The sequence below is a fragment of the Rhinopithecus bieti genome, unplaced genomic scaffold (assembly GCF_001698545.2).
Source record: "Rhinopithecus bieti isolate Rb0 unplaced genomic scaffold, ASM169854v2 scaffold_947, whole genome shotgun sequence".
In the NCBI taxonomy this organism is placed as follows: Eukaryota; Metazoa; Chordata; class Mammalia; order Primates; family Cercopithecidae; genus Rhinopithecus; species Rhinopithecus bieti.
The window spans coordinates 515,532-527,575 of record NW_016803664.1 but is presented as its reverse complement, the minus strand read 5'-3'; the positions used below and the strand labels follow the sequence as shown (position 1 = coordinate 527,575).

At 38.0% G+C, this 12,044-nt stretch overlaps 1 protein-coding gene across 3 annotated transcripts in view; it reads right to left on the bottom strand.

Moving 5' to 3' along the window:
• BNIP2 (BCL2 interacting protein 2) overlaps positions 1-12,044 on the bottom strand; it is a 32,887-nt gene that overhangs the window by 7,443 nt on the left and 13,400 nt on the right. The window contains exons 6-10 of one of the 3 annotated variants that reach the window (XM_017895956.1): positions 8,107-8,209; positions 6,668-6,799; positions 4,730-4,816; positions 4,304-4,402; positions 3,523-3,558 (exon numbers count right to left, since the gene is read on the bottom strand). In XM_017895956.1, coding sequence (XP_017751445.1) covers positions 3,523-3,558; positions 4,304-4,402; positions 4,730-4,816; positions 6,668-6,799; positions 8,107-8,209 — 457 coding nt within the window. The remainder of the gene's footprint in view (positions 1-3,522; positions 3,559-4,303; positions 4,403-4,729; positions 4,817-6,667; positions 6,800-8,106; positions 8,210-12,044) is intronic. The other 2 variants (XM_017895962.1, XM_017895970.1) reach the window with 2 other exon arrangements.

The following is a 12,044-nucleotide window of genomic DNA, read 5'->3' as shown; positions in this document are numbered from 1 at the left end:
GGCATGATTAGAGAGGGCCAGAGAGCATCGAGTTCATTTCATTTGGAGGCTTTTGCCTTTTTTTCTTCCTGCATAAAGATACCTTCCTCCCAATCACATACTATGAGGAGCCCAGATGGCACTGTGGCTGCACCCAGAGTTAGAAGACAAGGGTTCTCTCCCTGACTCTTACCTGTGGAATCCAGAACAAGTCACCAACTCACTGAGCCTGGTTTTCCCTCCTAAAATGAAGAGTTTGGCCCTAACCTTCTAGTGTATCTCTAACTTCCCCAGTCCTACTTACCTCTCATTTACCTCCTCCTTTCTGTGTTTTTTAAAAATAATTGCCAGTACTTTTTGTTTGCCTCCATTCTGACGGCTTCCATGGGACATTAAGAATTTGCTCCCTAAAAGCCTCTTTCATAGATGCTTGCCTAAAGGAATTTACAAACTGAAACTAATGCAACATTTTATCCAACTGCGTAAAGTCCAGACCTACTTTTAAGAGTCATTTTGCCGCAGGGTGCATTGGCTCATGCCTGGAATCCCAGCACTTTGGGAGCCCGAGGCGGGCGGATCACGAGGTCAGGAGATCCAGACCTTCCTGGTTAACACGGTGAAACCCCGTCTCTGCTAAAAACTTCAAAAAATTAGCCGGGCCTGGTGGTGGGCACCTGTAGTCCCAGCTACTCGGGAGGCTGAGGCAGGAGAATGGCGTGAGCCTGGGAGGTGGAGCTTGCAGTGAGCTGAGATCGGCCACTGCACTCCAGCCTGGGCGACAGAGCAAGACTCTGTCTCAAAAAAAAAATTAAAAAAGGGTCATTTGGCCGGGCGCAGTGGCTCAAGCCTGTAATCCCAGCACTTTGGGAGGCCGAGGCGGGTGGACTGCTTGATCAGGAGTTCGAGACCAGCCTGGGCAACATGGCACAACTCTGTGTCTACAAAAAATAAAAATTAGCCAGGTGTGGTAGTGTGCACCTGTAGTCCCAGCTACTCGGAAGGCTAAGGTGGAAGGACTGCTTGAGCCCTGGAGACGGAGGCAGCAGTGAGCCAAGACTGCACCACTGCACTCCAGCCTGGGTGACAGAGAAGACCTTGTCTCAAAAAACAAAACAAAACAAAAACCCATCAAAAAACTTATTTATTTAGTGGTGGGTTGGACATCAGTCATATCAAAATTTAGGCATGTGGAGATTAGAAGTATTACATAATTACCACTTAATAATTATAGACAACCTTTCAAAGATAACAAACAGTCTATTACTATTACATTTGTAGTGGTCTGAATAACTGATGCAGGGACCTTTAAAACAATCTGGTATTAGATATAGAAAATATTTTCATATGTTTTATTCTTACCACCCATTACTATGTCCACCTGAATATTAGTAAAACAGACCTAAAAGCCCTGGTCTGTGGTAAAGCCAAAGTAACATTTTAAAATATTTTAAATATTGTTATAAAAAATTTGGAATGTACATATTTCTGATAAGGCATGCAAAATGTATCAAATCCTCTTACCATGTGAAATTTCCTTACCAACTAATTTCATAATTATTTTTAAACTCCCCTGAAACATTTTAAAAATCTGTATCTGCATGGCCACACTTGCATCCAGTTGTTTGAAAGAAACATTTAAAACTGCTATCCTCCTTCTATCACTGGGGACATTGGATCTCACTGTTGTCAACATTTCTTCAACCCTCTTCCCCACAAGCCCTTCAAGAAAATGGTTTTATCCCTTCTTCCCCTGCTCCCCAAAAACCTGCCATAGGGACTCATAGTTTCGTATTTTCCTTAGCACCAGTACTTATCATATCATGGAGCTGTCACCTTAAATAAGCTCCCTTGTACCTAGCCTCTGTGAAGTTTGGTTTAGGCTGGGTGTGGTGGCTGACGCCTGTAATCCCAGCACTTTGGGAGGCCAAGGCGGGCAGATTACCTGAGATCAGGAGTTCGAGACCATCCTGGCCAACATGGTGAAACCTGGTCTCTACTAAAAATGCAAAAATTAGTCAGGTATGGTGGTGGGAGGCTGAGGCAGGAGAATCGCTTGAACCCAGGAGGCAGAGATTGTAGTTAGCTGAGATTGGGCCACTGCACTCCCACCTGGGTGACAAGAGCAAAACTCCGTCTCAAAACAAAACATGCCTATCTAAATTTAATTTAAAAATTAAATTTTATCCTTTTCAGATTGACAAAATTTATTATTTTTTAAGACTAAAAAAACTACAGAAACCACAAAGTTTTGAAAGATACATGTAATAATTATATTTATGGTTAAACACAAGTAAAAAAAACTCAAGATAAAATAGTGACCAGTTTCAAACAATACATTTAAATAAAGTACAAATTCCATATTTTTTTCTGATGTCTAAATTACTTTACAGCATTAAAAACTTTTTTTAAAAAAGGCTTAATACAGCACATTTTATCAACAAAGGCAATTCACTATGAAATCTATGAAGCGGCTGGCTTCAAAATATTCTACAATTACAGATCATATTTTTAATTTCAGTCACGTGTCTGTCAGATGCACAGTAATGCCTAGAAAGGAATGAGAAATCAGCATGATCTAAAATCACTGTCTACATTTATGTTAAAGTGTTGGTTAAACTGTGAAGTGTCATATAGAAGTGTAAAACTGATTCTATCACAAAGCCTACTGAATTCTCACTCATCAACAGAAACAATATGTGTTCAAAGTTAAGAATGTTCCAGTTAGTTACAGTTGGCTCCTTAGAATGGTCAAGATAATTACATATAAATCTCTCACCATAACTCTTAAGATTGCATTAAACTATGTTTTGCTAATTTAACTGCCAATATTTTAAAGATCTAACAAACTAGATCCAAATTCTACATTTTTCTAAATTATTATATAAAATTGTAAGTATTTTATACCCTTGTCTTCTTTCACCATCTATGTCAAGGTATCAATAGATAATAGTTTGTTATGCTCAAAGCAGAAGTGTTCAAAATTAAATTTAAAATAGAAAGCAGAGTGTTTAACTGTTAAATGGGACACTGAGATTTTAGGTATTTTATCACATGTAGAATTTGACTGGTTAGCAAGCCATTTAATTTAAGCGTAAAAGGAAATCAATGTTGGTTAGCCAAAGAATATATGCATTGCAAATATAATAATCAACCCCAGGGAAATAAATGGATAGCTTTGAAAAAGTCTGCAAAAATATTTCAAAAGCACAAGTTAGCGATTTAAAGAAAATGGTGAAACAACTAAAGTCTTTACTTGCTGTTCCAAATACCATTTTTAGTAATTTCTGTGGTTTCACCATTACTACTTAGACTAAGAAGGAGAGAGAAGTCTTAATTGGCATCACATATGGCAATAAAACAGGGTGAATCCAAGTCATATTCAGCCTTAGGAACTCTGGGTTCACCCTGTATTTGGAAGTTGAGTACGTTTATATTTACAAATGCTGTTATCTTTGTCTACAAGCTAACCAACCAATAAGGAAGAGTTAGTCTGCAATGCAAATGGACTAGTCTAGATGCAACCCAGTCAAGGTGTGCATATACCTTTTTTGTTTCTTTTTAAACTTTTCTTCTTCATACCTTTGTAGGGAAGAGTTATTTCAGTAAATATACATGTTATGAAAATGAATAAAACTTGAAAAAAGGTACTTAAACCCATTTAAATTTTCCAGCAAAATGAAAAATATTTAATACATGATGTAGAAAGTAAAAACTGACTTAATAAATCTGACTTTCACACATTAAATAGAGTAAAACCTCATGTGAGCAGAACAAAGAAACTTTTCCACATGCATTGTAATACTCAGGTATTTATGTTAACAGCCTTCTATCAAGTCCAAGAAGTTACATGGAAGAATGTGAATCTGATAATCAGAACAAAATTTCAGTCACTGGAAAACATTTTAAGGTATGATGATTTAAATATTTTTTTCATTTAGCAACTATATAATTATTCATAGAAATATTCATGATGAGTTTACTCAAATTGCCTTGAGCACCATGTTCAAGTTGGGAGAATGTTCTTTAGTACTTCAATTAGAAAATCATCTCTTAGATTATAACCAGTCTAAAAAGTATAACATGATATCACAACCAGAAATATAATTTATCCTAGTTCTTCAACTGACAGCCTGAAGAAAATGGCTAACTTATGGGATGTGTGGGAAAAGGCTTCTTTCTCTTTTGTTAACACACACCACACCACACACACACACAACACACACAGAGTTATAAAATACATAAAGAATGAGTTTTGAAAAGTATTATCTGTTGCACATCAAAATATTAAGATCCAATACAATTAAGGAAATAAAACAAAACATACTGTTTTATGCATTCTGGTATGCCAACATATTCCATGGGGACAAGCTCTGCTAGTTCTGCCAAATTAAAGACGTATCTAATTTTTTGGCTGAATTTTGAGCTAAGGAAGAAAATAAAAATAATTACCTCCATATTTCTGACAAATACAATGGATACAATGTTTACAAGATACAAAAATTTCTTATATACAAATGTAAGAATTTTTTTTAAAAAAAGTCATGTCATTTTGAATGTTCAAAACACAAAAAGATGATAAATGTCTGAGGTGATGTATGTGCTAATCACCCTGGTTTGATCATTATACAATGTATACACATATCAAAATATAGCTCTATATCCCATAAATATGTATAGTTATTATGTGTTAACTAAAAATAAATGAAAAAAAGTAAAAATAAAATTAAAGTCAATGGCTCTCAAAAATTACCTAATAAATGGTCTTGTAACAGCCAGAAGTGTTCTGATAAACCAAGAAGGATGTACAATGATTAGGGATTTTAGATTTTTCCGTAACCTGGAGTTAATAAAACAAAACAAAACAAAACAAAACAAAACAAAAAAACACACAGATACACAAAGAAAATTAAAAATCTCTATAAATTCTAATGCTAAAAGTCAAGACATCAATAAATATGTGCAACTTTATACAAAATTAATAGTTGAAAAATCTCACCCAAGAGTTCTCATTTAGGTATGATACCCCTGTAGACAGGAAAAAGGACTCTTGAATTCTGATGGTCCCTCCTACTGCTATGAAATGAACTTTATTTGGCCAAATTCATGTCCATAGTATAGCCTGTTATTAAACGTCTCCTAGCATACACATTCACTTGTCTTCAGGACTCTTGTCAACCAGGGAAAGAGGCCATACTGAATGTAAAAGTAAACTATTCTCATTTTCCAAGACTAGGGAGAAATTGGTGCTAAGTTCTTCAAAATCACGAAAAGCACTGTGCAGGCAGAGAAGTGTGAGTGGAGAAGATGACTACCGGAACAAAAACAAATCAGATCTAACTCCTATTCTCAAGGAATTTAAAGTTTTGATTAAATATTAAAGGTATTATCCTAGACCTCTTCTTTTTAAATGACTAAATAAAAACTTATTGTATTATGCATATTTCACACATAAAGTGAGATACATATATAATCACAAGAGCTAGCCAATGTCAAATTTAGACTTGATTTAAATTAGCCATGGCAAGATCAAACCAATTGGAAGATCACATTCCTTCCATTAAGTACTAATGACTAATTTCCAAGACAATACGCTTCAAAAGCTTGTTCCAAAGAAAGATTACAACTAAACAAGCATCATTAAGAAACATAAAGACTGAGCACTGTGTCTCATGCCTGTAATCCTAGCACTTTGGGAAGTCGAGACAGGTGGATCGCTTTAGTCCAGGAGTTTGAGAACCAGCCTGGGCAACATGCTGAAACACTGTCTCCACAAAAAAATACAAAAATTAGCTGGGTGTGGTGGCACAAGCCTGTAGTCCCAGCTACCTGGGAGGCTGAGGTGGGAGAATCACCTGAGCCGGGAAGGTCGCCGCTACAGTGAGCAGAGATGGCACCACTGCACTCCAGTCTAGGTGACAGAGTGAGACCCTGTCTCAAAACAAAACAAAAACAAAAACATAAAACATCCTAAGCACTATAAATTAGGCAAAACTCAGAATGTAATAAAATAGGAAACACACTACATTCTCCATCCTTTCCCAAGATGTAAATAGTAGGAAAGTGTTCAATGTGGAGAAAATTGCACCTTATAAATAAGGAGAAAGTGTTCAATTTCTCCTTATAAATAAGGAGAAATATAGAGCTACTTTGTAAGTTAGAAGAATTAAGGTTATTCTTTATAGAAAAATCAAAATCGATTTCCCTCACAATATTCTAAAATGCTATCTTTAGCAAATAGAAACCTGCAATGAAATTAATAAATAAAATTTAAAAAATAAATGGTGTTTTAAAATAGCAACAGAAGGTTGGGCGCAGTGGCTCATGCCTGTAATCCCAGCACTTTGGGAGGCCAAGGCAGGAGGATCACCTGAGGTCAGGAGTTGGAGACCAGCCTGACCAACATGGAGAAACCCCACCTCTACTAAAAATACAAAATTAGCTGGGCATGGTGGTGCGTGCCTGTAATCCCAGCTACTTGGGAGGCTGAGGCAGGACAATCGCTTGAACCTGGCAGGCAGAGGTTGCAGTGAACCAAGATGGTGCCATTGCCCTCTAGCCTGGGCAACAAGAGTGAAACTCCGTCTCAAAAAAAAAAAAAAAAAAAAAAAAGCAACAGAAAACAAAGTTTGATCTACTAAAGCCATTATAAAAATTTATCAGACTAGCTTTCAACTTGTATGTGTATTACCTTCTATCAATTTGCTGATAACATTTCCTGAGCCATCCCAGACTGGGCATTTTTCTTCGAGTTGTTGCACCATTTAAATAAACTATCATGTAGTTTTCTGCTACTAATAGCTCCAAAGTGCCAATAACATATCTGTAAAAAACAAATTAAGTTTAAGCCTTAAAAATCACTGTGCATAACTGAACTAGGTTCTCTAAATTATACAATTATACAATTCCCTCCTCTCTCCTACAATGAAAATGCTCAAACTGCATTAGCTTGTATTATGATTATTTTTAAAAGTTATTTTTTAGAGATATATACTGAAATGTTTCTAGATGATTTGCTTCTGGGATTTGCTTTAAAATTATATACTGGGGGTTAGAAGTGGGAACAAAGTATAAATAGGTAACTGTTGAAGTGACTGATACATGAAGATCTGATATACTTCTCTTTACCCCTGTGTATGTTTGAAACTTTCCACAATACGGTTTTTAAAAACTAACCTGAGAAATAGAATGACCTTGTGGAAATAGAACTGATTCGGCTCAGTTATATTGGCCTTCTAGGGGTAAATGTAATTTAGCCACATGATTTTGAGAGAAAAATCACTTCTTTACACTTAAAAGTGCCTGCAAATGTAAAATAAAACAGTTGGGACAGGTAAGGCAAGGTGGCTTACTTGAGCCCAGGAGTTTGAGAGCAACCCTGGCAACACAGTGAGACCCTGTCTCTACCAAAAATTAAAGTCAGCAGGATGTGCTGACATGTGCCTGTAGTCCTAGCCACTAGGGAGACTGAGGTAGGAGGATGGCTTGAGCCCGTGAGGCCAAGGCTGCAGGGAGCTGTAGTTGTACCACTTGCACTCCAGCCTGGGTGACAGAGTGAAACTCCATCTCAAAACAAAACAAAACAAAGTTGGAACAAATAATCTGAGATATATTTCCCCGTTTTAAAATGACAATTTTTCTCTTGAATTGGAAAACTATTGTTTCATCATATCAAAGAATAAGGACTCATCTAGTCCTGTATCTAGTAACAAATACTTTTACTTTAACCTTCATTCTGTTGTTCACAAACCTGCACTTGAAAAGATCTGGGATATTTATTTTTCCGAGACAGTGTCTTACTCTGTCACTCAGGCTAGAGTGCAGTGGCAAAATCACAGTTCACTGCTGCTTTGACCTCATGGGCTCAGGTGATACTCCCACCTCAGCCTCCTGAGTAGGTGGGGCTACAGGCCCATACTACCATGCCTGACTAATTTTTTGATTGTGTAGACAAAGGGCTTTGTCATGTTGCCTAGGCTGGTCTCCAACTCCTGGACTCAAGTGATCTGCCCACCTCAGTCTCCCAAAGAACTGGGATATTTATAATTTTTACAAAGGTTAAGTTTCTTAAGGGGTAGATCTAATTAGCTCAAAATTCTGTCCAAATGTTTTTGTTAAATATATACTTACTTAAAGAGATTGTCCATCAGGTATCTATAGTTAGGTTGACTACTTTCAGGCATGAAACAGACAGCAAACACAACAATGGCATTTAATCCATCCCCATAATATCCTAAAAAAGAAACCAAAGCCAGTATCACCGCATGATTTTACTCTTATGCATTTTTAGAAGACATCTGTATGATTGGTAAATTATAAATAAGAGTTTACTTTTCACAAACTTCTGTATTAAATGTTTTATAAATCTTATATGGTCTTATATAGAATTTTAATTTCTTCTTCTCAAAACAGAACAGTAAAATTTAAAAGGTCGGTGGTCACAAAAAAACCCAAGACCACTTGAATTAGCATATTTAAAAAGCCAGCCCTATGTTATCAAGTAGACAAATATAGTGATATAACCCAATACAATATAGACACAATACAGCATCTGCAATGTATTTTTATTTACTTACATTATGCTTATGGTTAAAGTGGGTCTTTTTTTTTTTTTTTAGATGGAGTCTCGTTCTGTTGCCCAGGCTGGAGTGCAGTGGTGCGATCTCAGCTCACTGCAACCTCTGCCTCCTGGGGTCACGCGATTCTCCTGCCTCAGCCTCCCAAGTAGCTGGGATTACAGGCGCATGCCCCCCTGCCCGGCTAATTTTTTGTGTATTTTTAGTATAGACGGTGTTTCACTACATTGGCCAGACTGGTCTCGAACTCCTGATCTCGTGATTTGCCCACCTCAGCCTCCCAAAGTGCTGGGATTACAGGCGTGAGCCACTGTGCCCGGCAAAGTGGGTGCTTTTTAATTAAAAATTTTTTTTTTTAGAGATAGCATCTTGCTCTGTTGCCCAGGATGGAGTGCAGTGGCACAATCACAGCTCACGCAACCTTGAACTTCTGGGCTCAAGGGATCTTCCCACCTCACAGCCACCAGAGGAGCTGGGGATACAGTGCACACAAACACGCCTGGTTAACTTTTTAAAAATTTTTTTGTAGAGACAGGGTTTCACTGTGTTGCTCAAACTGGTCGTGAACTCTTGGCCTTAAGCAATCCTCCTCCTTTGGCCTCCCAAAGCGCTGGGCATGAGCCACATCACCAGAGCTATAAGTGAGTGATTTTTAAAAGGTAAGTTTTATATTTCAAAATGCTAGCATTTTGTAGAATTTAGGACATTAAAACTAAATTAGGTCGGGCGTGGCAGCTCATGCCTGTAAACCCAGCACTTTTGGAGGCCGAGGTGGGCAGATCCCTTGAGGCCAGAAGTTTTGAGACCAGCCTGGCCAACATGGTGAAACCCCGTCTCTACTAAAAATATAAAAAATTAGCTGGGTGTGGTGTGTACCTGCAGTCCCAGTTACTCAGGAGGCTGAGGCAGGATAATCACTCGAACCTGGGAGGCGGAGGCTGCAGTGAGCCAAGACTGTGCCATCGCATTCTAGCCCGGGCAACAAAGCAAGACTTGGGTCTCAAAAAAAACAAAAACTAAATTACATCTCTGACATAATTTTCAGTAATGGAAAACAGCACTAAAATATGTATGTTTCAACTGTGCTCTTTAGATATTAAGCCCATATTTAGTAGCAAATACTTCTGCTTTAACCTTCATTTCTATTGTTCACAAATTTGCATGTGAAAAGATTTGAACATTTCAAGAACATCAGAATCTTTACTACCTTTCTTAATCACTCAGTCACAAAATATATTAAGTGTGACAATGCAATAAAATAAGGTGGTCTTATTTTCCCCTATGAAAAAGTGCTATTTCTGAAAGAAGAGATTGAAGTCATAAATCAGGTCTTATAATTTGATTCCAGTGAACTAGCTGAATAATATATGTCTGTGGACTTCCTGATCCAGATTATGTCATTTTCTTCATCTGAGTATGATTAAATTAGGCAGAAGAATGCAACTACAAATATTCATGTGATTTGCTTTCAGATGAATGAAGACTGTAGAAATAAGCAGGGGAATGCATCTGGCATTAAAGTAAGTGGTAAATTAAGTGGAAATGACTCTGAAAAAAAATCAATCTGCTTGACCCATGTGCCGCTCCGTCCTGTGTTAGGAGGATTTAAGGTAGTATGACATGCTCTACAGCGAGTTGTGTTCTGACTTACCACTAACATTCTAGCACTATTTACAGTGTGCCTAGGTAAACTTATATATATGGTACTGTTAGATTCAAAGGATTTATAACTTAAACTTTTATAGCTTTTCTTGTTTCTTAAGGGAAGGGACTTGAGCCTTGTATTTTTGTATATCCCATAAGTATGGAAAGTGGGTATTCTATAAAAATGTGGAGTGAATGAGTTCTCTATTAAAAAACAATTTGGGCTGGGTGCTGTGGCTCATGCCTGTAATCCAGGCACTTTGGGAGGCTGAGGCAGGTGGATCACAAGGTCAGGAGTTCAAGACTGGCCTGGCCAATATGGTGAAACCCCGTCTCTACTAAAAATACAAAAATTAGCCGGGCATGGTGGTGCGTGCCTGTAGTCCCACCTACTTGGGGGGCTGAGGCTGGCGTATCGCTTGAGCCTAGGAGGCAGAGGTTGCAGTGAGCCAAGACTGTGCCACTGCACTCCAGCCTGGGTGACAGCGAGACTCTGTCTCAAAAAACAAAACAAAACAAAAAAACAAAAAAAAGGAAAAAAAAATTTGTTCAGGATTTTAAGGCACATTAAGAGTTAAGGTTAAAAAGTCCAAGTTTTAGGGCTGGGCACAGGGGCTCACGCCTGTAATCCCAGCACTTTGGGAGGCTGAGGTGGGCAAATCATGAGGTCAGGTGATCGAGACCATACTGGCTAACATGATGAAACACTTTCTCTACTAAAAATATAAAAAATTAGCTTGCATGGTGGCATACGCCTGTAATCCCAGCTACTCAGGAGGCTGAAGCAGGAGAATCCCTTCAACCAGGGAGGCAGAAGTTGCAGTGAGCTAAGATCATGCCACTGCACTCCAGCCCGGGTGATAGAGCAAGAGTCCGTCTCAAAAAAAAAAGTCCAAGTTTTACTTATATCCATAAATGACTTCTAAAAGAATGCTCAAAGCAGTTTTGTTTATAATAGCCCAAGCTGGAAACAACTCACATGCACATCCAAAAAAAAAAAATGGATAAGCAAATTATGGTTTATCCATGCAATGGAAAACTACTCCCCAATAAGAAGGAATGTACTGTGGATACGTGCAACAACATGGATGAATCTCAAAAACTTCATGCTGAAAAGTAAACAAAAGAGTGCATAGGATGATTTTAGTTACTACATATGAAATTCTAGAACAGGTAAAACTAATCAGGGGGTAGACATGACAGTGGCTACCAAGGTGAGTATTCATTGGGCAGGGGTATTAAAGAATTATTCTGGGACAATGAAAATGTATTATATGTTTAGGGGTGTGGGTTATATATATGGGTATATACGGTTATATGGGCATTTGTCAAAAGTCATTGAATTGTACACTTAAGATCAGGGCATTTCACTATTTATAAATTAGGGAGAAAGTACAGTCCCAGTTTTGGGTAGCCTAGAGACAGCTAAAAAAATAAAATTTTTTTTTTAAATTTTGAGACAGGGTCAAAAAACAAAACAAAACAAAACAAAAAACTGGAGTGCAGTGGCATGATCACGGCTCACTGAAGCCTCAACTTCCCAAGCTCAAGCTCTCTTTCCTCCCACCCCAGCCTCTAAGTAGCTGAGACTACAGGTGTACACCACCATTCCTGGCTTTTTTTTTTTTTTTTTGGGTGGAGACGAGGTCTATGTTGCCCAGACTGGACTTGAACCCCTGGGCTCAAGTAATCCTCCTGCCTCAGCCTCCCAAACTGCTGGGATTACAGACCTGAGCCACCATGCCCAACCTGACGGTTTTCACTACAAATTCTTTTATACTTTTCAACTTACTGAGTTATATAATCATTTTAAATGGTACTTTTGGCTGGGCGCGGTGGCTCACGCCT